At 40.5% G+C, this 27,342-nt stretch overlaps 1 protein-coding gene across 1 annotated transcript in view; it reads right to left on the bottom strand.

Annotated features, from left to right (window-relative positions):
- The window catches only part of LOC123956524 (ataxin-7), a 35,243-nt gene extending 11,837 nt beyond the window's left edge, over positions 1 to 23,406 (bottom strand). The window contains exons 1-6 of the mRNA XM_046028776.1: positions 23,259 to 23,406; positions 17,344 to 17,443; positions 12,563 to 12,778; positions 12,294 to 12,362; positions 5,161 to 5,265; positions 725 to 1,007 (exon numbers count right to left, since the gene is read on the bottom strand). Coding sequence (XP_045884732.1) covers positions 725 to 1,007; positions 5,161 to 5,265; positions 12,294 to 12,362; positions 12,563 to 12,770 — 665 coding nt within the window. The 5' untranslated portion in view covers positions 12,771 to 12,778; positions 17,344 to 17,443; positions 23,259 to 23,406. The remainder of the gene's footprint in view (positions 1 to 724; positions 1,008 to 5,160; positions 5,266 to 12,293; positions 12,363 to 12,562; positions 12,779 to 17,343; positions 17,444 to 23,258) is intronic.
- Positions 23,407 to 27,342: the final 3,936 nt, after the last annotated feature.

The following is a 27,342-nucleotide window of genomic DNA, read 5'->3' as shown; positions in this document are numbered from 1 at the left end:
AACCTGTCTGTTGTTGGGTTCGTTTGCCGTCTGCACCGGTGTCGGTACATTCATCGATTCATTTGATTACTAAAAAGCATCGACGCAAAATTCTTTGTATTCTTCGCCAAGCAAAAGTACTTCTTAAACAATGCATCGATGAAATAATCTGTAGAAGCTTTGAGTACTAAAATCATTGTTAGCTGCAGCCCTAAACTCAAGTGTACTGCAATTCTGGAAAGTGATACGTCTTCGCTGGTTTCATACACATGACACGTCTACCTCCAGTTAAACAGTCTGGTCATATAAATAATTTAAGCTTATAAATGCATCATTTTGATACCTAATATTAAGATGGGTGTATTTATGTACTGAAGACTTGCCTAGGTTTTATTACAAAGGACACAGCCGGCTCCTTTTTTTTTTTCTTTTTTGTTAAATACAAACTGGTGTTTCTTCTTCCACAAAATCATCTCTGGCCAAGTGTAAATGTACAGACAGGAGCGAGCATATTAACCAGGCAACAGCCGAGATTTCATTTTTGTTTCGTGGCCCACTCAACAAATTAATGTTAATTAACTAGCTCAGTAATTTTTCAGGTAGCAATTGTCAGACTTTCTCTTGTTACATTTCACTCTTAAATTGCAATTTTGATATGAAACGATAAATCCTTCAGCCGTAGTCTTGCCATATTGCACAAACCTACAAACACACAATGCTGCAAATGTCACACAGTGGAACTCACATCTTTTCCGGCTGGAGCATCCTGAAGGGTGCAAAGGGGGGTCTTCGCTGAATGCCTGGCAGCTTCTCTTTGGCTGGTTTGAGGAGTTTGGGATTGGAGGAGGACGTTGAGGAGGAGGATAAGCTGGCTCCAGCGGTGGAAGGTCGGCCAAGGATGCCTCCACTCGCCACTCCAGCTACAGACCCCGAGCCCAGGCCAGGCCCGCTGCCGCTGCTCCGGTTCCTGCCCGGCACGGGGAAGGGCGAGGTGGAGGCTGGCTTGATGGCCGAACTGTGTCTTCTCTCTGTGACAGAGAGTGACAGTATAAACCAGGCGGGCGTTAAAACATAACACTAAACTGATGAGCAGAATTAAGCATCACAAAGCTTTGATCCTTATAACAGAGTAGTCTATACGTGTAAATGTGGCAATAACTGAAAAGAGACAAGACACATGGGAACATAGAAATCTTTCCTCTGACAGAAGTGAGCAAGTTACCTCAACAACAAAAAAGCAGCATTTGTGATTCATGCCAACTCTGCCTGAAATAGAACCAGCCAACAGGTCAAGAGCTTCATTTCCTGCCTGTGCTAGTGTGCATACTGATAAAAGGCAGTACGACAGCAGAAAAGGTTAGGATGATACTCCGTTGTGGATGGAAACAAAAAAATAGGAGAAAAAAAGAAAAATCACTAAGTGCTTGCATCCAAAACTAAATATCTTTTCCTTTGACAAAAATTTCAAGCACACCACAGTTTCCAAACATCTTCGAACATTGGTCTCCTGCATGTGGACCCACAAGCACAGCACGGTTTGGGCTTTCAAACGAAGCTCTCATCACTTGCTATTTTTAGCAACAGCAGACAACAATAAAATGGCACACTCAGAATAATTCCATTGACATTTCCACTACTGAAGAAGATTGTGGGTTCAAACCCTGGTTGCCCCGGCCTTGCAAAGACATGCAGGCTATGTTAATAGGTGCCTCTAAAATTATCCTTTAGGTGTGAATGTGAGTGTAGTGGTTGTTTGTCTATGTGTGGCCCTGCGATGGAATGGCGACCTGTCTAGGGTGTACCCCGCCTTTCACCCAATGTCAGCTGGGAGCCCCCCGTGACCCTGTACGTAGGATAAAAGATTGACGGATTTCCACTACTGTTCCTTAACATAGACTCAATTCATAGAGTCCAGAATTACCAAAGAACACCACAAGGCCGAAACACAGTATATGGCTTGAGTATGTCACTGTGCTCCTAAGGGCACTTCGAGGACTGTCTGCACTTTGTTTATGCTCAACAGTGTTCCCGGCGCCAGGGTGCGCGCCTCTTGCGTCAAGCACGTAGGCTCCACAAAGTTGTTGCGGCGCGTGGTAGTGCACCTCCCAGATCCTGGAGTTTCGGAGAATATTGCATATCACCCATTTATTTTGAAAGAGCAATGGCCAGTGTGGAAACTCTCCGACTCGCACAGACTCTAAGAGCGAAAGAGAGACAAATACAGAGAGGTGTCTGCTGATGAGCAAAAGGCGACTGAAGGTTAACGTGACCCTCTTGTTGTCAACACTTTGGCACATGGGCAAAACAGCAAATAATGAGGAGGAAAAACCTACTAACAAACATGAAGTGAATGTAAGAGGATACACCTTTAGGAGGATGAACCGGTTTTGATTAAAAAACGAAAACCTGTTTGTGCCCTTTGTCGGCATCCATGGTGAGGTGTGGGCCTGGTTAGCTAACCTTTTACTGGGATAACCCTATGGTGTAGCTGGGAACTGGGCCGTGGGCCAAAGCTCAGTCTCAGCAGGTGATCAGCAAATACAATTGTTGCTGCAGAAACAGTCGAGGGGTTACTAACACACATGCACGCCCAGAGCTGCCACTCCCGATCTCCATCAGCCCCTGACACACACACACCCACCCACCAATTAAACTGTATGGGCTTAGTCCAACTTTTTCGGGGAGGAAAAAAAAGAAGCTTTTAAGAGTGCCTCTCTCTACACACCCATTCAAAACAAACTCCAGGTGTCTTCCCTCCCTCCACTTAGCATCCTCTCTTTCACTCCCTCCCCTCCTACCCCAGCTGTCTTGTCCCAGTCAACAGCACACCCTGCACACAAACTCACACCAGGAAACCCCAGCTAACATTACTAACACTGAGAAAAGAGCCAACACCAGCGGCAAAGACAAAAAAAAAAAGACACAAGGAATAGGAGGAGCCTTAATATCCTATTTCACACTATCAAACTGTTGGCACAGTCCTAAGGGAAATCCTTGGCTGTAGGGGTGGGAGAAATACACCAAGTGTGACGGCCTCACGACCATTTCCACAAGCACCATGTTCAAGCCCTAAGCATGGCCTGGCCTCGGTACACTATTTGTATAACAATAATCACCCTTCTGTTTTAGTAAAAATAATAAATACACTGCTATCTAAGCTCAAGGTGCATTCTCCAATTGTGCGCTTACTCAGCCAAGGCATTGCGTTAAAGGCTTTGTTGGACAAGTTCACAAATGAATGCATAAAACGGCAGCCTCCAGTTCTGCGGTGAGCGTCGCCTCCTGCTGGGATCAGCCTCAGCCGAGAAGCACAGACACCTAACGGGAGACAGATGGGCTCAAAGAAGCATGCAGAAATCATATTGAGACCATCTCGTCGGTGCCGAGATCAGTGCCTTTGCCCAGTGTTAATGCCACATGGGGTCTTCCTATAAGGACATCAGAAGGAGGAAGACGGGAAGGAAAATCACAGCAAGAGCACTCCCACCCTCTCACGTATAGTAGCACCGCCACCGAATTTCACTTAGATTTAGATTGTTCCGGTGTGGAGCTAAAACAATTAGTCAAGCAACAGAAAATTAATCTGCAAGAATTTTAATAATATATTAATCATCTGAGTTCAGCTTCTCAAATGTCTTTTGTCTATTATATACCATTGTAAATGGGAAATCTTTGGGTTTTGGACTTTTAGTCAGACAAAACAAGACTAAAGGGTTAATCAATTAATTAAAGAAAAATGATTATCTTATTAAATCAATAATGAAAATAACCATTAGTTGCTGTCATCTTCCGGTGCTAAAAACTCCTACTTGAATGGGGGTCAAGGGAAGCACCATTAGCTGCTTTGTTTATTTTTTTTTCTTTGTTAATTTGTTTAATTTAATCTATACAATAAGTCAGAAGCATACAGGAGATGGTGGAAAAGCTTGACAAAAGAAATCGCTACACACAGCTTGAAACTAGTCAAACAACTGTTCATTTTGAGTGCTTCCTGCGTTCACAACACTACCCTGTTAAAGATGTACCTCCTGCTGGGATGCTGTCAGTGAGATTTTACTCCAAATGCCCTCCCGTGTTTGTTTACTCCTCATTCAAAATTCCCAGGCAGGTATGACAACTCAAACCGATTATGCCGTTGATGAGCAACAGTCGGGTCTAGACAGGGCTGTATCAGTCTATTGTTTAGCAGGGCGGGAGGAGTCCTCTCTTTGAGTGTTGTTGACACAGTAGCAAGGACAGTTACTCCAAGAGCCATGTGCTGTTATACCTCCCTCTTGTGGATGAACGTGACCACTGTAATTGGTGTCACACTTCATGGAGAAAATAAGTCAGCGACTGAAACTCAATACACATAGACAACAACTGATGCGAACAAGGGCTGAACCCATGAGATTCATGTCATAACAAGGCCACATGAACCGACCTTAACTATTCATGTCCTCCATTAAAACTTTACAAATATACATTCTTACTGCAAACAAACAGCCCCACATGACAGGACACGATAGGCGTCGCTCTAACATGCCGCCTTCCTTACCATTTCAAGGAAATGAGTTTGGGAGTGAACAGACGGCTTATTTCTTTCAGCGACTGTGGGCGTTTGTCAACTTGCCGTGAACACTGTCAAGATCCACAGTGATGCAATAGCTATATTTACAGATCTAAAATTTATCCATTTCAGCACTCTAGTCAAGGATCCAGCTTAATTACCAAGTAGCGGGAATCCGTGCACTGAAAAGCACATACACACATCCCTGAAGTATGAACAGAAGCAGAAATCTGATCGGAGCTGTACGTAAAAGAAAAAAAAAATACATACATACATACATACATACATACACACACACACGTGACACAGTGAGTTAAATAAATCAATCTAAGTCGTGGTGTCCCTTCTCAGGTTACAGCATGGAGAAGGCAAAGTGTTACAAAGGGGAGTGAGAGATAATACTAGTGTGCGTTAGTGTGTGAAATATCACCACCAGCCTGGAAGTGGCATATGGTTCCAAGAGATGAAAACTAATTTGCTAGTTCCTTCTTCATTGATCTACTGTCCACATTCACTCCCATCTTTCGTGTATGGAGTTATCTAGAATATTCAGAAACTCTTAAGCTAGCTCTGCACGGTGTTCACATGAAAGACGACTCAATGTGCATGCGCACGTGGTGCTTGACACTTACCATAGTGTGCTTGGAAGGCTTGAGGCTTGACTACCTGTCCGCAGTGGCTGCACATCACTAGGTAGAAGTCGTCCTGTGCGGGACACTGGCCAAATATGGGCATGTCTGTACACAGGGGAAGAACCACACGGGGCCACAGGTCAAGGAGAGGCAAATAAAATAGACCTGCGTTGTCCTGGAGTGTTGAAAACCCTGAATCCACATTGAAACAGCCATTATTTGTTGTCATAACACTGTAATAGCTCAAGATTGGGTAATTTTCAATTTGATAATCTATTTAGCATAAAACCAAGATGAAAAACTGGTCATGTCAGACATCACTTGGCGCACTTCACACGTAACCATATTAATTAAAATACAAAACAAAACTGGAGGCAACCTGACGCACAAAGTCTACACATGTAAATCCAGATCATTCCCACGTACAAGTCTCTATTCATTATAGTGAACATGTTCTAGTGATAAGAACCAGGAAAAGGGCTGAGCCAGCAATCCAAAGGTTTCCTGCTGTCAAAGATGTATATACTATAGAGTGCAGATGATTTGTGTTAAATCAATTAAGATCATTATGGTTTCCACCCCACACTCTGACGCTTCCTGTGTTGCTGCACTTCTCCCTTCTCTTTCATGCTCCCAATGCTGAAAGTCTTCATTCAAAACATTCTGCACCTCCAAGGTTTCTCCTGTCAAACGTTCTCTCCATCACAACTCTATGAAGAGTCACCAAAAGTCCTTGTATTTTAATAATAATTTTCATAATGAATATCTTTTCTTATTTAAAATTTACATCTAACAATTTGGTAGTCTAAACAATATTTAAGATTATATGCGAACACCACAATTAAATTATAAAAATAGATTAAAAACATTTTTTAAAAATCAAAGCAAATAAAACTGCAATGTAATCCTTCTGGGCTATTGCACCACGTCAAAGTAGATCCACTTAAGTGCTTGTTTTTGCCACCGACAGGCTGAGATAGTTATAAGTGTCCAACAACATTGTGGAAAGGATCCCTACAGAGAGAGACCATGTTGTCAGGCCCAGGGTTAACAATTCAGAAGTTACCATTTAAAATGGATTAACTGATTAGTGAATTGACAGAAAAATTATCTGAGACTTTTGATAATCGATTAATTGCTGGAGCAAAAATGTCATACATTCACTAATTAAAGCTTCTAAGTTGGGAATTTGCTGCTTTTCTCAGTTTCATTTGATAGGAACCTGAATATCTGGGCTTTCGAGGGATATGAAGTCATCACCTTGGATGTGATTATTCAGAGGAATAATCAGTTTCACGATTATTATGCATTAATTTAACAACACTAGTAATTAATTAAGTTGATTTTTAATATTTAAATACATTAACAATTATATGTCTATAATATTTAAGTACTATTAATATAATAAAATTAACTTAATTTTCCCCCCAGGGAAATTGTTATTAAGGAGGGGAATAAACTGCACTATTAGTCATCAACTCTCATCCATACATACAAATTTTTGTGAAAATTATGTTATTAATAACTGAAATGCAAGTAATTGGTAGTCCTGGAAGTTTATAAGCTCCTGATGTTATTTTAGTGTTTTACACCTGGCAACAATTTCTCATCAGACAGGAGGAGGCAACAGGATGTAACTTTAAAATGTTCAGTGACTGAAGGTCTTGAGAGGACTACATTCTGTCTTCTATAAAGGTCCTTTCAGAAAAGCAGCGATTTGCGCTGTGCTGGAAGCTGGGTTCAGCGCAAAAGTTCAACTACTTTGACAGCGGCGTTCACGCGAGCTCGCCAAGCGATGCGGTGCATGTTGCTCGACGCAGAAACAAACCCTGTGGAGCGGCACAAGCCATTGAAAATACTGGGTGGAAAAAGTGGTTTTGGAAAAGAAAGGACGGAGGTGACTGGAGGAACTGAGGTTAGTAAAGCTAATTAGTGATGCAAACTAGTCCTTTTAAGCTAATGAGGAGACGTTTCTTTTTGGATTTTACTGTGCAAATAAAATGCACCTCAGAAGGGAGGAGGTTTCTCATGATGGCTATTTTTTAATATAAAATAATTGAATTTAATTATTAAAATAATTAAATTAATTATTAAGGTCTACAGATAAATGTCAGAAGCTGTAAAATGAAGACACAAAAGGCAAACATGAACAGTCGTACCTATAATGATTCTGAGGTCATATTAACAGGATTTTCCTGCCATTAAGGCTTAGAGGTGCTGTTTGTCCTCCCCTTGCTGCTGAAAAAAATCCTAGAGGAAACACTGAGCACGGCACTTTAAGCTGGTGCACCGCTCGTGTAACTTTGTTTTTGTTGTTTCGTGCAAGTTGCAACAGTTCCGTTCCCTGCCTTTACGATTAATTAACTGTGACGTTTTAAACCGCGGTTAACAGCGGAATCCGGTAATTGCTGCATCCCTTCCCTTGGACTTTTTATAGTTCAGATAGGTTAAATGAAAACCACCAATTCATTAACAATCTAAATAATCAAAACAGAGAGATGTGGGTTTTCTGTCACGTTCTAAAAGTTTGTTGAAAATTACAAAACATTAAAATACTTCTGAAACCTCCACCCCGTAAAACCAGCTCCTGCTTAAGGCTGGATTCATACGTTGCTGTGATTAGCTGCAGGGTTGTGAGGCAGTGTGTTTATTTGTGCTTTAGAAGTTAGCCGCTGTTAAACAATTAGAAAATAAACATTTTTTTCCTCTGATTCACCAGCTTTCTCTACCGGCGCTCCCTCTCCTCATTAACTCTCTAGGTCACTCACACCACACACACTCTCTTCTCTCTCTAAAACAAATGAACACATACCAAAGGAAGCTTCTTGGTATCACTATTTTTCCATCCAGACCCAGACATCAAAGCTGGGTACACCTAATAAATCAAGGACTCAACTGGGAGAGAATCAAGAGTTTGGTCCATGAGCTTCGTCTGGATAGCTCCCTGTTTCAGTGACATTTCAGGCCACCTGATTTGGTCTGAATCGGCGCTGACACAAGTCGACTTTATGGAGTAACAATTACACACAGGATCACGGACCCCTAAAAACATTTGATAGCTCATAGCAGTGCAGTGCCTATGTTCAGGATTACCATGCAACAAAGAGAAACTTGAAGAAATGGCCGATTTCAGTGGTTCTTTCTTCATTCTGGGAAATGTAATGATGGGAATTTTCCTCTAATGCCACTAAAGCAGTGCACCTTTCAGATGCACAATCATTAAAAAAAAAGCAAAGAGGAGCATGAATGCCAAGGCACACGAGTGGCATGTCTGCAGCTCCAGCATCTTGAGCCACCCATAGTATGAACCAAGCCTCACGCTGCACGAGCCACTCTTAGGCAAATCTCCTCACCACAATGTGATCAAAATTTACACTGGCGCAGAGAACCAGAAACCACCTAATTAAGGAGGCTAATTAAAAGAGTGCCTGGGGCGTTGTGACGAGATGAGCAGAAAACAGGAAACAAGAGGAGAGAATTGGAGCCCCTCTCCACTATGTACTCCGCCAGGGACGTCAAGGGTTCTCCAAACATCACTGGCCAAGTCTGGAAGGGATGGGGGCCATTAAGCAAAGACTATGTAAAAAGGGCCTACCTGGCTGCTTTCCTCTCAGGGAGGTCAGTGGCAGTCTTGTGTGGATGAATTGACAAGCCTGATGCTACTTAATGTGTCAATTGTCTGAAGCCACTCTGCTTAAGTGTCTCCTTCAACGGCAGTGGAGCGAAAAGACTTATTTTCACAGCGGCTGGGGTCTGCCACAGAGAAAAGGCAAATGTCTTCACTTAATGGACAAAAGCATGTAAATTATATAGAACTTGAGAAGGGAAACACACAGCTGATGGGCACAAGCAAGGGTCTGCCTACTCCGCAAAGACGATAAGTGCAGAAATGTGATGTGAAGGATGGTCCTCCCAGGTTGCCACTTGCGGAAGCGTAATCCATTTAAGCAGCAATCAAAAGCCAGCCTGAAAGTTCTGGGTAACTTTTCGGTTCTACACGTCTGCTTTAATCCCATTCCCTCTATGAGCCAGTCTCCTGTAGCACTAGCAAACTGAAGTTATAATGAGAGAGCACACAGATATTTGCGAAATCAATAACTTCCCATGTATTCTCCATTAAAACTCCACCTTCTCTCACATCCTGTATTGAAACAGGCCAAGAACTGCGGAGTCCAACAGGCGAACCACATTTCCTTGCTGGATCAATAGCAAGGTCAAACCAGACTCATTCCCAAACCGCTGCTGTTGTTCTCTTGGAGCGTTCTCCAAACGGCTTGCTCAACTATAAAAGCAGACCGGCTAGATCGCCTTGCCACTCTGCATTCACCGCGCTGGCACCCACTGAACTGTACCGCCTGACTTGAAAAGTGGTCTATCGCCACTGTGTCTGCCCCATTCTCAATCTCCCATTTCCTTCTTCGGCAAGTAATAGATGAAAAGGAGAGAGAGAGAGAAAGGAAGTCGCCACCGTGGAGAAAGAAGAGACAGAACAACCGAGCGAAACCAAGAAAGGAGCGCGGCAACGAAAAAACACGAGAGAGAAAGAGCAGGGAAAGCAGACCGAGGCCTCGGCGAGACAAAGAGAGTGAGCAGAGGACCTGCGCTCGAGGATGAGAAACAGAGCCTGTGAGCACGAGACAGGGGGAAGAGAAGGAGAGTCCAGTTAATTTCAGCATCCTCATCCATGGCAGTGATGAATGATCTGGGTGGAATAGGAGCAGCTCTGGCTGCCTGTGAGCAGCACACATGCTGGCTGAATATGACCTGTGGCTGACACTACATTTCCCAGCTTCCCTGACAGTGACTGTAAAAATGTATAAAAAGCGAGACAGCTGAGGAGTGAATTCACCAGTCATTAATTGCCATACATTCTTTTTTTTTACAATCTGTGTGTGTCAGAACGGCGGTTACACCACAGGAGGAATCTGGTGGTGAGTCACGGCGGAGAGGTGTAGTCATCCACTTGTAATACCCCTACTCGACACACAAACACAGACACAGTATAACGTTCTATGAACACACACTTCTGCCACGAGCAGCATGCGTTGATCAGCTCCATGACACAAACAACAGTCACTGACAGACGCTGCTACATGACTGAGACGTGTTTTAAGCCAGTTGCACGTCAAGTGACCTCGCAACATTGAATTTTAAATCACCAGTCTGGCTCTCCGACTTCCTTAGAAAATAACAGCCACCAGCATTTCTTCAGCACAAAGTGGACAACTCTTTAGGTCAGCCACCAGCTCAGTGTATGCAGGGTCATCTATATCACAGCATTTTAAATATTTTGTATGTAACGTGAAAGCGGTCTTTTTCTTGTCATTGGGAGCCTCTAGGACATTTGCTGTTGACACTGTGCAGCGGTCTTAGGGTCTGCAAACATGCCACAGTGTGGTCCAATGCAAATGCAACATTAGATAAGTGCCCCGCGAAGTAGCCTGCAATTAACCCTTTCCTTTACAGTGGCATGTGGAGACGGGAAAAAAAAAAGACAGACACTAAAGCTGGACACACGCTGATGACATCATAAGTGTGGGCCAAAATCATGTGTTCAAAGTCAAATGAGCCATCTTTACTCTTTTCTGCAAATATATTATTAGACAGCATGATTGAAAAGATGTGTGCATCCACAAAGTTGGGAAAAATCAGTGTGGAAAGGTTTTCTAAAGCAGGTCTCACCTGAATCAGTAAACTGTCAAATTCGATGCCTCGTGTCCTTGAGTAAGAGATAACATTTTTGCAAAGTCATTAAAATTAGCTATGTTTGTTTTGCTAAAATGCATAAAAGGCAAACAAAGTATACCATGTTTGTGAGTGTACGCTTTTACATTCATTCAATGTGGTGAGCAGTCCGAGTAAAAATGAACAGGTTAGTCTTCTACTAATCATGTCAAATTGCTAGTTCTGATGTCAGTCTTAGATCTTGGTGAGCCTGGTGCACGTCTGTTGATTTGTAATTAAACAACGTTTTATCGTTATAACAATTTAGCTTTGTGGAGAGGCTCATTCTAAATCCAGGCCTGCCAGCAGGACAAAACAGCTAACGCTAATCGAGGTGTTTCCAAAAATAAAACTGCAGCACAAACTGCTCTGAAACATCACTCTGTGGCTCAGAAGCCAGATGATGCATGATTCTGATATAGTTGATTTTATCTCCTATGTCAGATAGTGTCCTTTTTCTTTATTCTGTCATGACTGAACAGTTCTGTGCTACTGCCTATTATAGAATGAATAACTGTCAGCCTTAAAAAACAAAAAAACAACAACTATTAGCAAAACCTATGGTATGTTTCAGCTTTTGAGAGGAACCTAACATCATAGTTAGTAGCAGGAAAATAATCGCACATCACTTTGTTATCAAAGTAGTCTGGTAGATTCAAAAAAGAAAATCCATGTTGATGGGTTTAAGAGTTTAAACAAAAAACAGAAATTTGTATGACATGCTGGTTGGTACTTCAAAGTCTTAAATTAAGCATTTTGTTCAAATTCCTTACAATATCTAAATATGTGGTAAAAAAACATTACTGCCCGTTATACTTTGTGTTGAAGCAGCATGTGGCAATATCGTCAACTATATTTTAATAAAACTCAGACTAAAAAGGGGCTTTTACAAAAAGCCCCAGCCACTGTTTCAACAGTAACATTTCCATTTTCACGTTTTGAGAAATCCCACTACTTTCTACTAATTAACTTTCAAAATGTGTACTATCTTAACACTGTTGAGTCAACAAAACCTTACTGTTGTCTTTAAGATAAGAGGAGCCATGAAATATGGTGGATGGTTTCATATGTAAAATGGCAGCAATGTGGATGCAGAACAATAAAGTCCCATTAATTCTCCAAACAGAATATAGTATTGCCATTACAGCGTGTGGGCCCATGTCCAACTGCAGCGAGTCTAAGTTGTTCACCGTTAAGTTATTTTAGGGACAGATGTAAATGTCAACTACCACACGAATAAGAGACACATGTTTCACTTATCATATCCGGTTGTCCAGTCAAGTCATGACGCGCAGGATTTACAGTAGGTTTACATTTTGCTGAACGACGCGCGTAAAGTGTATGTATGTGTGTAAACCCCCAGAATCAAAATACACCTTTGGCCCTAGATTTCAAAAAAACACACTCACCTTCTCTGCACAAACGCATGGCATCTCGATTTTTCCCGAAGTCTTTGAAACTTTCCTCCGATTCAGCACCTGAAAATGAGGCGATCCGACACACAGACAAATAAATAGTTGCACTTGCTTGCCTGCCCGTGCTGTTGCTACCAGTAGCGTTTCTTCATATTCCAACCAAAAACTGCATGCAATCGGCCAAAAAAAAAAAAGGACAGGACTGGCAACTGTCGCGCTCTACCTCGCTTCCTCGCGCACATTCGGGACGCTGGGGAACTCACCGTCGTTGCCGTGGAGTTTGGCGGCGTCGACCCAGTTGCTCCAAGGCTGTCCCAGCATTATTTCTGGACTAGGCAAGGATCTCCGCTCCGCAACAGTCGCCATTGCTGTGGAGCCTTCTCCCCGCTGGATCTGCTGCTGCTGCTTCAGCTGCTGCCTGGCCGCTCGGCGCTGCTCCCCCCTGACGTCATCCTCGGCCCTTTCCGACATTCTTTCCGCTACAATGTAACAACACAAGAGTCAGCGTTGGTAGCGCTCGGGATAGGAGGACTCTCTCACTGATTGACACGGCCAAGCGCGTGATGTTTCACCGCACCCGCCCCTCAAAAAATAAAATAACTCGTCTGTCTGTGTGGCCACTTGACAAGCAACAAGTACAAAGCTTATACAATATATGACATACATGCAGTTTATATGCAGGTTTATGGACCCCGGTATTACGTGCAGTGCTTACCTATTTGGCGGTTAACGTTAAACAATATGGCATATGTATAAACTCAGGTTCACTCTATATAAAGCAATGTATTGTAGTATTATATAATTTATTTAAAGAAATATATGAATATATTTATGTTTTATGTATATCAGTGGTCCTTCCAAAGTACACTATAGCTGCTTGTATTTTCGAATACTGTAAACAGTAATGAATTAAATGACTGACTTTACTGCAGGTCTTGGTCAATGAAACAGGACTTGAATAATGACTTGTGCAGTGGAAGCTTACTAAACACCTGTGTTGGTCTACACTAGTGGATGCCTGGTTACACACTGATACAGTGATATATTTATTAAGATATTTTCATGTGGCAAAACATTCAACTTTTTACTTGCTTTCTGTACTAAGAAAAAGCAAACATTTTATTTATTAATATTATATATATATATATATATAGATAGATAGATCTATGTCTTTTTCAATCTCTCATGTGAGCCTTCACACACAAGAATATAGGAGAATGATATTAACAGATAAGTGATCTCCAATATAATAAAGTCAAACTCAAATTATATAACTCAGGTTTACTGTTAATTCAACAAAATGTCTACAACAGAATAATGTAACACTTAATGAGATTTATGACTGACTTGAACAGATTCACTTGTGGTTCCCTAAACTTTTCAGATGTGTAAAGACAGTTGTCCTTACTTTCACTTTCAAAATGAAATGGTTGTGGTCTAACCCAGTGATGCAAATATTCAACTGACGAAAGCTGAGAAACAAATGGAAACTCTTGCTGTTTTCTAGCCACAAACAACATTCAATAAACTTGTATTCTTGTAAAGAGAGAAGGTAATACACTCACTGACCTGCCTTCCAAATGGCATAATCGCTATAAGCCTGTGCCTATCATCCTGTGCTGTTCTTCCTATTTTATATTAATGATTTAGTGGTTGAATGTAACTGTTCTTTTTCTATCTCAAATCATCAAAAAATTCTTAAACCATAACCATCTGTCAGTATGACAGAAAAAATAGGACAGTTTAAGCAACCTTCTGTGCTGTTTTCCTGAGATCGAATGAAGGATATCTGAAGAAAATCCTCCTAATAAATGGCAGCGAAGTTGAATGTATTCCCGTTTGGCATGTATCCCAAAGAGCCTTGAGCATGGCCCTTTGTTGCTAGTTTCAAGTGTACAATTCGGAAAGTTGGCTTTGTCTTTAGAACATCACTTAATTTAGAAATACAAATTAAGATATTGTCCTTAAGATGTTGCCAGTGTCTCTCAGTTCTTTGGTCTTTATTACATTTGTATCTCAGTCACAACCTGATCCATTTTATCAAAGTGTTTCAAAATATATGAACATTCGAGAACTGGCTACTGTAGGAACTGTTAAAATGGTCAAATCACTGTGGATGGCAATCAGAGTTGAACCTCAGTAGAATATAGTATATTACGTTCAGGATACCTACAATAGTTGGGTGAGCAGACATAACAAGCATGATGCTTGATACGGTTTGTTCCTTTTTTTGTGGGGTGGGGGTGGGGGTGGGGTTATATACATTTCAACTTATAGTGCATTGTTTTTTTTCCTCTTTTGAAAAAAAAAAAACTACACAAATAAAGGGTACATAACATTGAGCAAACAGTGGGTCAACACATAATACCCTACAGGGATTTGAATGGCACCTCTATATCAAAAAAATCAGTGCTATACACATCAGTGCAACATCAATTATTTGACAAGCATGCCAGGCACAATTATATTTCACGCAATGACAATATATTGACAGAGGCATCATGTATAGCAAATCCTTTTTCACTGTAATGTGTAACTTACCCATTTAGCCACTGCTAAAAATTATAAGACTCTGTGGAGCAAACTTTTTGGTTTGTCCATTTCTATGAGTAGCAGTGCTTTTTTAGTCTGCGATGGGCCCAGATGTGTAAATTTTTTGTCATTAATATAGTATCTCACAAAAGGGAGTGCACCCCTCACAATGTTGTAAATATTTGATTAAATCTTTTCATGTGACAACACTGAAGAAATGACACTTTCCTACAATGTAAAGTTTTGAATGTACAGCTTGTGTAACATGGTAAACTTGCTGTCCCCTCAAAATAACACATCACATAGCCATTAATGTCTAAACTACTGGCAACAAAGGTGAGTCCACCCCTAAGTGAAAATGTCCAATGGAGACTCTTACTGTATAAATCACATTTCCTCAATAGCCTTTTTTAGGCAAGCACTATCATCTAAGCAACAGTCACTCTTCTACATTGCTCAAATGTGATTAAAAGCAGTGACATTACCAGTAAATGCAAACAAAAGTTTGTAACTTTTTTTTTTTTTCCATATTATGGTGTCCAGTGGATGAACCAATCCCTAGCGACTGAACATCACAGACTGACATATACATTTAATGATCAGAAAAATAAAAGACCCCTGTACGATATGAGGCAGACCAATACAAATGTTTACTGCGGTGGTGGTAGGGCTGTGCGATATGACGATATCTATGATTTGACAATAGCAAAACGTCTGTCGTTGAAAATTATGCTCTATTGTTTATTTTGTTGTGTCGCAAATTCCCCACTACAAGGTGTTGACGCTTTGCACCACGATGAAGTTAGTTTTACGTTGCATATTTAACAGACATCTGTAGACTATTCAACGTAAAAGTAATATCCAAATTGAAACTAATTTCACTGTGGTCCATTCTTCCACACTTGCCTGTGTTGCAGGGAAGAAATTTGCATTAAGAATAAACAAACATGGAGGACAGTGAAGTTTGCTCATAACTGGATCATACTGAACAGGAGGACTCAGACCATGCAAGCTAAAACGAGGAGTTTAATACCAAAGAAGGAAGTCTATTGTCTGGACGAGCCACGCAACACTATTCCAGCCGTTTGAGCCATGATGTGCCCACGGACATGCAGCTTACTTTATAGTTCACCTAGACATGTGTGATGATAGCTATAGCAGCAGGAGAGCTGTATCGCTATCTGGAGCTGCCGTCTCATCCTCTCATATTTACTTTGCAGCAGCAAGTAGCAACAGTTTGCTAACCCACAACTTAGCTAACATTGGTCACATTACATGCTGTGTTGTTGTTCACTGTATATTTGGTATTTGTCCTGGTGTTGGATTTCTCTTCAGAATAGCTTACCCCACCTTTATGATGCAGAGAAACATTGTGAGTTAATAATATTTCATTGAATTTACAAAGAAATTTTAATATCGGTATATATATATATTGGTATTTGAAATGAACTATATCAGGATATGATATCGCACAGCCCTAGGTGTTGGTGTTGTATTGGATTACATTTCATTGAAAGGTATTTGTAATATCTATACAAAGTCTAATAAGCACATTCAATAAAACAAACACCTAACCTTCAATACATGCAACCCAATACAGCACCAGTACAAACGATAGGCTCAGTAGGTTGCTGTAGCCTCAACAAGAAACACCTCATTGAATATTAATTAATATTTAAGCAAAGTGGAAATAGTATTCATTAAAGGACTGTTGTACTGGATTGCATAGCATCTATTTTTCAAGTAAGTGAATGTATATTAATGTAAGAGCACCAGAGAGAGGGCGTTTCCTTTTGCTAGATGCACAGCTACCTTTCCTCTAGCATACTCATTGAATCAGGAATGAAAATTCATGAACATTAATCTAACATTAAATCGGTAGAATATACTAGGGCTGAACAATTAATTGAAATCTCAACATGGCCTACTGCAATGTTTGTTAAAAGGCAAAATGGGTTGTTAACTAAATATCGTCTTGCTGCAGAGTTGTCCTGGCCAACACCATATTCTACAGACTTAAGAAAACATCTTTGTTCGGTACAGATCCCTGTAAAAATCACATCATAATCAGTTAAATGTGTTTTCAATGAAAAGGAGAATACGTATGTAAAAGTGATTATTCCCTCCAATATCGCAAATGATATCACAATTAGATATTTTTTTCCAAAACCATTCAACCCTACAATATACATGGGTGTGTTGTTGTTTTAAACCCATAGTTTCAAATATCCACAAACATTCAAAACAATGTTTTTGTTTTATAATATAATAACTTCAGAATCCAAAGTAAGTTAACATCACAGTTAGGCCTTGGAACCAAGATAAGAGTCTGTTTGGGAAATGACAGGGTCGTTTGTTTGCAGTAAAACAACTAGTATAAAATTGCGAAACAGATTTCCAATAAAGGACAGATGTAAACATCTATCAGCACTATACAACTATGCATATTGTATAGCTACAGAAAACAGGAACTGTCAATAATACAGAGTAATGAGTATCTATGAGATCTTACCTCGGCAAAATAAGAAAAAAGGAACTTATTTTTAACTCAATCAGACGATCCTCATCAGTTTGGGTGATCGCTGGCTGCCACAGTCACTGGAGAGAAGAGTCTGGAGACACGCACAAGCCAACCCACACACACACACACACACACACACACACACACACACACACACACACACATTGGGAGAAGACAAGTCAGTATTAGTCAGTGTTTGCTGTTTAAGTTAATCAGTAAACATGGAATTATAAGACTATGTCTGGAAGGTAACACTGTCCTCCTTTGGCCATGGAGTTCTTCACCACTGTGCAGTAATCCAATTCATTAAGCACCATCCCTAACCACCCTCTCCAGCCCCACAGTAATCCCTTTTAAAACCAGAGAACTATCATTGTTTTTGTTGTCTTAACTCAGAAGACCTATAATTGCATGAATATGATTCATGTGGTGACATAAACTAAAGTGCTGATACTACTATTATTTGCTAACGTGTATATCGCCTGTATTGTTAATGATTGATAAAAATGAAATCCACTTTGTAATATATTCATAGAGGTAGAAAATAACTTGATAAAGTGAAACACAAAGCCATACAATGATAACTGGTGTGTATGAATTACAATGAGGTATTTTAGATTTATTTAAATTTGCATAATACTTTGTTGCTTGTCAAAAGCTTTTGCTATAGTCTATTACTTTCTTTGCATATAAACTATTAATGCCCAGCACAGAATGAACCAACTTCAAACTCAACTGCATTTCTTAAAGGACCAGTGTCTAGGATTTAGTGGCATCTAGCGGCGAGAGTGCAGATTGCAACCAAATGAATACCCCTTGTCTGTCCCTTGTGTGCGGAGCTAGCTAGCTTGCTTAACTAGGTGCATCTGTAGTTCATGTTAACTGTCATTTTAACAGGGCTGACAATTTTGCTAGCGAACAACAGGCTTAAAACTAAATGAACTCACCAGAGAACAGCCAACTCCTAACAAGCTTTTTCGACAGTGGTTAAATTTACACAGTGCCGTGGGTACGAGTCACTGTAGCCTGACTGACAGGTCGCCATGGTAACGCCTTGTCAATCACAGATAATCCCGCCCTGAAGCATACTCTGCTTTATGGTCCATTTTCCTATAAATGGGGCCATAATTTATTTTCTCAGTTCTTTGACCGGAAGCTTCCTGCTTGAGGAGAACCTACAGTGGCCGCGAAATTCGTTAAAGGCCCTCTCTAGAGCCAGTCTTTGGTTTGTCCGTTCTGGGCTACTCAGGGCTCCAGACTGTGACTTTTTTTTTAAGAGTGTGCGAGTAAAAATTTCACGTGGTCTGATTTGTGCGAGTGCAAGCTGATCATTAGCACGGCTCTACAGCGCGACTACTTTACTCGCAAATGCCCCTGAAATGCAATGCGAGCTAGTGTTGTGTCGTTCAATCAATGTTTCGTTCATAAGACCTAATCGTGTATATGACTCGGGAGGAACGGGTTGTCTCAGTGAGTGATTCGTTCATTTTCACGCATGCGTGAAGGATCTTGGACTCTTACATTCACTCGTCACACGGCAGCTGCATGGCCTCCGTCAGCACAGGAAACAGAATTTATTAGTTCACGACTCTCAACTGTGGGTCTCTAGGTTTGAGTCGATCATTTGTCACGTGACATCTATTGTGGAGCAGGAATGAACGACTCGTTCACCACTCACATGGGTCCTCCTCAGTCTTTCGTTCGTTCTGCAGGCTGAGTGACTGCCAGCGCCGGAGAATGAGAGGCAGGTCGGCTGTCAGCTAACAGTCACTGGACTGACATTATATAGCTATTTTGTTAATTATGTGACATTTTATAAAGCATACCGTTATTACAGCGCAGTTATGTTGTGCTAAGTTATAGTTTTAACACAGCCGCACCGTAACTTCAGTCCTGCTAGTGTTTAACATTACTGCTAACAGCTGATGAGAGTTGTTCTGGGTCCACTTCAGAGCCCTGACAGAATTCTACCGGGAGCCGAATTACCTCAGAGGTCGTCCGTCTCCTCTCCAAAACAAACAGACCCGGACATTAAAACATTAAAACACAGCCAGGTAGCAACGTTAGCGTTAGCCCTGTGGTTTGCTTACAGCTAACAGCTGATCCAGGTCCGCCAGAGAACGCAACGTAACTTTTCCTTTTTATTTACCAACAGAGCTGTACTGTTGTTTCACAGCTCGTGACTGGTGAACAACCTGCAGTGTTTGAGAGTGATGTGCTCATATGTGTTTCTCTGTCTGCAGAATCCGGACCTGATGTGGCCCATTCTGCGTTCAGACCTGCCAAACTGCTGCGTTTACATGTGTTTATTTCTTTGTACCTCTCTCTGTGCTGGAGTTCTTAAAGAACTTGGTGGCTTGATCCAGATTATTATTAAATTAGTTGAATTTTAATAAGAGTGTGTTTATTCATATAGTGTATCAAGCTTATTACTTCAATATAAATATTGCAAATCTGATATTAATATTTTACTCATGGATATGGACGTTAGGCTGCTGTATGAATGAGCACTTTAGAGATAAAGACAGTAATTATATACATAAGCCTTTATATGGCTGGTCTGGTTGTATACTCGGGAAAGATTGTGACAATGGAAGGATTTGGGCGGAGTAGTGGATTGCATATAGACAACATATTTCTGTGGTTTTTACATGGTTTGAATTTGGTTGTGGGACCGGGGGGGGGGGGGTTATATAATGATGATATACAGTAATCAAGAGGTGAATTTGTGCATTATACTTCAAATAAAGCAAGCCAGGCAGCCTTCCGTGTTTGAGAACAGCGCTGTTTTTTTTTTTTAAATCGATGGCTGTCGGGTATCAACAGTTTTTTTCTTTTAAAATCAACCAGCGTATCAATAGCTAACCTGGCTAGTTGTAAACTACAGCTGGCCAAGCGAGGTTTTCCGACTTGTTAAGTGGAACACCGTCAACTCGGGTGTGACGTCATTCCCAACTCCGACCTCCGAGGTAAATGGAACGCAGCATGAAATCATTCAAAACATAGTCTGACTGGCTGCCACGATCTTTGGGCTCTGCGGCCGTTTGAGCAGCTCGTTTTACAAAAACAACGAGAGAGATGCGGCGGCAGTTGAAACGGTGAGAAAAAAGACAATAGGCAGAAGATAAGGAAAGTTCGTGTTTGGCTAGCTGGCCATTTAGCTCCATCAGATGCCTTCTTTTTGAACATTCAACTTTTCATAATGTCGATGTGCTCTGCGATCAACCAATCACAGCCTGGATGAGGCAGGACATTAAAAATGTTGACTTGCTACAGCAAATTTTCAAATGTTGAACTGATTGTTCTGCATGCACTGATGTTATAATCATTGACAAGTTATCACTTAGCATCATTTAACTAATTACAGACTAACTCAATCACCATGTATGTAACATTTTTTTGCACAAGCATTTAATGTATAAAAACCCACCAAAAATAAACAAAAATAAATCCACAAAAATAAATCTGCTGTAAATGGAATTCATATTTTACTAGTGGTAAGCTATATATATATATATATATATATATATATAATTATAATCAATATAGTAGCATTATATAATTAATATATTAAAATTATACTAACAGTATATTATTAAATTAACATTTTAACTATACAACCTCAATTATACAAATTCATGCACTTATACTAGTTCCTCCTCCAGGTTGTGGAGAGAGCCTCTGCAGTGGACAGATATAGATTTAGCCAGAACCATGATGGGGATCAGATGGTTACAGTAGGAGGGGAATGCTCTGCTATGTTTAAATTGTAGGCAATGTGGCCCATACTTTGCAGTCAACTCTAAACTTGTTACCGGGTCAACACAGTTTTAGCTTGACACTTTGAAGTTGCACAACAACAGAAAGGAACACGAAACTTGCAGAGACTGATGCATCATTCCCTAAAAACTGAGCCCTTCCACACTTCTTACCAGTGGTCATTGATCAATACCTGCTGGTGCGACCAAATCATGTGTTGGTGCGATTCACTGAGAAAGTTTGTCTCACCAGTGCTAACAGTGGAAAAGTTAGTGTGGAGCCCTACTACTGGAATAGGGCCCGTTCCCTCTGTAGATATAAAAGGGCTCCTTCTAAGGTAATGGAAAGGCAACGATTTCTATTTTCAGGTGATTATAGATTAAGAAAACATACTTATGAATATTATATTCCATTTCTGCCATATTCTGCTCATAGATCCCCCTAAGTCTTACACACTGGTCCTTTAAGTGTAAGTCAGGAAATATTGTTGAACTTCTTCACAGCAGACATTTTGACTCAGGTGTAACCAATAACATCAATCATGGTTTAATGATGGCGTGCCAGTAAGCCATGTCAGTGAGCCAGCACGCACAATGTCAGGAAGGCTGGCACTGGCAAACCTAAGCTACATGTAGCCATTACGAATGCCATTCACTATACAAGTGCTGCACTCTCTGAATGAGGTATTTTTAAAGAAACGTTATGTAAAATAATGACATATTTATGGGATCCAGTAACTGCAACTGTATAGTACTATATCCTTAAACCAGGAGACTGGTGCTCTCAGAGAAGCTCAGGTAGTGTAGATCACAATCCATGCTTATAAGTAAACTGGAGCCCTGAGCTTTGTCTTTAATTTGTTAATTGGGTGAAAGGTCAGATAATTGCTGTCATACCACTAAAGAGTACTATTAATCAATTAATCACTTCCACAAACTCAGGTCCACCTCTAACTTTCTCACTGGTCAAACGTCCTGCTCAGCCATAGTTCTTTCTGGCTACCCTGACGTTACGCTATGTACCCAGAGGGTTACCAGCACATCTGTGTCATGGCACACATTCTGACTTGGCAAACACAGATTTAACTAATAACATTAATAATACCACATTCTGCTACCAAATGTACATTACAGCCAGTACCATCTTCAAATTGTGCCTTTCAGTATATTGGGATCCAAATCCTAACCAACTGCACTGCCTATATGATTTGACAGTTTTGTAACAGAAGCTGATATAACACATCAAACCCATAGAGGGCTTTTAGGATTGTTGAATGGTGGCTGTTCTGTAGTCATACAAATGTAGACAATGGCTGCATTGTGTCCTGCATATTCTTTATATAGTATATACGTGTGCAAAAGTCACATAAAATAACCAAATGGCATTCAATGCAATGAGCTCTGGTCTGCTGTTCATAGAAATTGACCGAATGTCATACAACCATAACATGATTTCATTATATTCAACTGAAAGTCAACAAAAGATTGTGTTGAACTGTCACCCAGCCCTTATGCATCTCTACACGCACTATGAAACTGACATCAAAGTGAATGTACTTACACCGTAACACTGTTCTTCCAAACAGTCTGCTACATTGCAATACACACACACACACACACACACACACACGTCAGTACCCAGCTTAGGCTGACTTTAATCGTGGTATGGGCTCTGCGAAGACACTATGTCAAAGGCTATGATGGGCAAAATATAGCATTATGCCATTTCTTTAGAAACGAAAACCTTGTCATTGAAAAGCAGGTGCACAACTTAGTTAGCTAGCTAACACGAGCTAGCAGTTTTATTGGCTTGCGTCGCTTCCACCTCTTCTACACACTACCATACATTAACATCGTTTCCACAAATAGAAAAGATAAAGAAAGCGTTAATCATGTCTGCTTTTTCACACGATGTGTGAACAAGCAGACATGGTGTCTATCAGGAGTTGTGATATGAAAACAGGCTCCATCCAGTGTGGGTCTGTGACTGGTACAAGCGTTACTGGAGAGCAGCGGCGGCTACATTAGCCTGCTAGCTGCAGCCTGTAGCCAGCCATGACCAGCGTTAGCGAGCAAGCTGGCAGGAGCCTGACAGCACAGCAGAAGTCATTAGCAGTCGTCACGGATCGACAACAACTTCACTCTTACCAAGGCTCTGGGTGCTGGAGACGCAAACGTGACACCGGGCAGGTATAATTCAACTGGATGCACTGGACGAAGTAGACAGAAGACGGTGGGAAGGAGCGAGTGCGGCGCTCAGCCTCTGTGGAGGTCTTCACCTGGTGCTTCCATGTCTGTTTACCAGACTGCATTCTGGGAGAGAGACGTCACTGCGCAAGGACGCACGTACACTGTGATGAGTAAAGCAGTTTCTCCATCATCGAGGGAAGTTTGGCAACTGGCGGTCAATTTGCCTTCTTAATAAGGATTACAGAGTCCTAGCTCTGGTTTTTGCCAAAAGATTAAAGGCTGTATTTGACCAAATTACTGATGAAAACCAAACCGGGTTTATAAAGGCACATAAAACAACATCAGGCTTGTGCTGGACCTCATTGACTACACTGTAAACACAAATAGGTTTATTAAGAATACTCAAAATATTTGTGGAAACTGATTACCTCAAACTTTTGTAGTAGTGGTAATAATATTTGAGTAAACCTTAACTTAAATATAATACTTTTTTTTTAAATTATCCGCATACAAAATTACATTGATTAAAATTAAAATTAAATTCCACTTAATCTTTACTTAATAAATAATTGTAAAAAGTAAAAAAGTAATTGTGCCCAACTTATCCTAAATAGTATTGTACTTGACTCAAATACTAATGGAAACTCACTCAACAAAATTACTACTAGTCAACTTGAAATTTACAAAATGTCCATTTTCAGATTGTAGTCCTGAAAAATGTGAATAAAACTCCATTACTACAATTCAAGTTCCCTTTATTAGTGTCATCTTCACACATCTGTCATTTCTACATTTAACAGACACAAAATAAGGCACATCTTGCATACAGCTGATTAGACAAAGTAACTGACTGCTTGACTAGATAATTAACCAGCAACAATTTTGATAATCAATTTGTTTTCATTCTTTTTAGCAATAATGTTAAATATTCTCCATTTCCAGATTCTTAATGAGATTTCTTGGTGTTAAGTGATAACTTGAATCTCTTGAGCTAAATAAAATTTGCTTTTACTACTTACTTGACTGTGTTTTGTGGAAAAAGCAACTATGCATAATTTTATTCCATGAGCAGCACTTTTAAATATAAAAGGTAGCTTTATATGTGCAGTTTTATGGAATCATAAGCAAATAAAGATTGCTAATAAAGATTGTTTAAAAGAAGAAGTTCCACGCTATGCAAATTTTTAAGTCAGGTAGTTGAGGTAATGGAACAATCAGTGTTTCTGTAGGTTTCACCTGGTCAAATTTAAGACCATTATGAGTGAAATTTAAAACCTCACAACTTATAAAGGAACACATAAAGGAAATGCAGTCACAAAATTACTTGCAGAGTAAATCAGGGTATTCAAATTAGAGTTGAGTAAGGTCTACAAAATTGGCAGTGGACAATGTCAAGAATGAAACACCTGGATGGACAATGACAGATAAGCTACGTATTTAACAAGCTAACATGCGGTGCCTGACATGAAAAATGGATCATGGTTGAAAAATCCAGAAAGGGAAAAAAAAAAAAAAAAATAAGAGTTCTGTGTCTTTTTGCCGACTTTATAAAATGGATAAACTCAGGGGTGCAGACAGGGAGACATTAATAAACTACACCCCAAAAGCTAAAACTTGCTAAATAAGTCTACTGGGGTTGAATTATAACCATTAGATCTGCGAAAATTCATTTAGTTTTGATGCTCTCCACAATTTTAAATTCATTGCGCAGCACCATGCAGTTTTGAGCCTTTCCACCTTAAAATGGCAGGAAAAAACAGAATCATTGCAGAAAGGATTATTCATGTTTGCCTTGTGTCTTAATTTACTGCTTTATACATTGGTAGAAATTAACAAATAGGCAACATGAGAACCACCTCCCTTCATTTCATTTGTATTTTTAAAATCCAAAAGAATAATCTCATTAGCTTAAAAGGACTAATGTTAGTTTGCATCCCTAATTTGCTTTACCGTTACTAATGTCACCTCCTCCGTGGTCAACACAGTCCTCTTTAATATATCAAGACGTACAGTAGAGTACAGAGCTGTAACTTGACAACTTAATGCTGATCTTATCCTCTGCTAACTTTCACCGTCACTTTCTGCCGCTCTCACATTCGCTCATCTTTTGAAGAACGAGGAGGGGGAGACAGCCATGTGTTGAGTATTTACTGAAAATCATTAATGATCGTGTGAAATTTTAATCGCGGCGCTCATTCATTAAGCAGCAACAGCAGGCTTCAAATACGTTGATAGAGACTGTTTTAAGCCCTAAGATCTGTTTTTACTTCCAAGAACCGATAAGGTTGCACTTCCCCATAGCTGAACATTAATCTGTTTTATATCTGCGATACAATCCAAAAGAGACTTGCGACAAGAACACGAAAGCTGCCTGGAAAATAAATACCTGTTTAAAATTATTTAAGACCTAGAACACAAACTTCAGCAAATTTAAGACTTTTTAATTTTGATTTTTAAATTTTACTTTTTAAGACCCCACGGAAACCATGCAGGACGTCTTCCTGACGGGTGCTGTTATCAGAGCAGCTCCTTTAAAGAGGTGGTATTATGCTTTTAGGCTTTTTCCCTCTCCTTTATTGAGTTATATCTCTTTTTTGTGCATGAAACAAGTTTGCAAAGTGAAAAGGCCCAAAGTCCAGCCCAAAGGGAGTTCACATCTCCCACAGAAAGCTCTGCTCTAAACCGCTTGAAAACAGCTCTTTTGTAGTCCAGCCCTTCACTTCCTTTACTTGTGACGTCACAATGAAAACGCGCCATAAAGCTTGCCAAGCAGCTTGCGGGGGTCAGGCACGCCCTCAAACCAAGCTAGTCTGAGCGGAGGCCCTTTCGCTCCAATCGCCTTTGTTTGGGTTTCAATTGTAGAAATGTTGCACCTGTACCTGCTTCCAGGTACTTTTTTTCGTATCACCTCACCTCCTTCCAGGTTCCAAGTCAGCTAAGGGATACTAAAATGTAACATAAAAACACAACAGATTGCTGATTGGTAAGAGACAATATTCACTATTCACTGCATCATCATCGCGTGCACCAGACAGAGGCCAGCAACAGAAAGTTTTATATTTTAGGATTTTGGATCACACTACCTTGTTTCTTACGACCCACCCTTCTCTGCTTCTGATTGGCTAGTAGTCCTTACCAGGGAACTCCCAACAAAGATTTTGTACGAGTAAGATGCATCACTCTGTAGCAAGAGCGGAGCGTACAACACATAGGATGAAAAGAGGAGCTACAGCAATGTGCAGTATGAGCAAAAATATGGTGTTTTTTGAAAATTTGTAAACCTGTTCTGGTACAACCCCTAATTAAGATTTTGAACCTGAAAATGAGCATAATACCACCTCTTTAATCGCGAGGTCTGTTAAGGCCCCTGTACGTTAGTAGCCGTCTATGTTCTGTGTGAAGGTGTACACTAATGAGTTGTAGGATTGCCTGCCGAGGATTGGGCCAGATGACGTTGACCCCTCCTACTGTCTGGGTTCGATGAAGATTGGCACAGCCGGTGGGGGATTCCTCCAATCGAGTGAAGGCAATTGACAGCGACTTCAGCTAAACAGGGTGTGCTTGTGACTTGAGGCAGCTGTGATTTTCATTGATTGGTTTGCCTCGCCTCGCTGTGTCAGTTTGTCTGAGAATACTGTGAAACACCAGTGTGTTATTTTGAGATAATTGATGTTAAACTTGTTCGTGAAAATAGGGCCCAGGTTTAGCTTTAAACTGATTTTGCTACATCTGTGTAGCTGTTTTGTGTTAGTTTCAATAGGTCTAAAGGTGCTGCACTTTGTGTTTTGGTTTTGAATTTGTTTTCGCTACCTTGTGTAGGTTAAGCTCGGCATCTCTCACAGTAGAGGTTTCTTTTTGGTTATGTTGTTTTCATTGGTTTAAGGAGCATCCAATCGGCCCTTTGTCTGTTACAGTTTACTGCGTGTCAACCTTACCCTATAAATAATTTTCTTTACCAAATCTATCTGGTTTATGTCATCTTCCTTGCCCACATGAGCCAGGTCGTAACAGGGTCTCAGAGTGTTTGATTGTCCAAGGGACA

The sequence above is a fragment of the Micropterus dolomieu genome, linkage group LG18, assembly GCF_021292245.1.
Source record: "Micropterus dolomieu isolate WLL.071019.BEF.003 ecotype Adirondacks linkage group LG18, ASM2129224v1, whole genome shotgun sequence".
Lineage (NCBI taxonomy): Eukaryota > Metazoa > Chordata > Actinopteri > Centrarchiformes > Centrarchidae > Micropterus > Micropterus dolomieu.
This window is presented reverse-complemented; position numbering and strand designations above follow the sequence as displayed.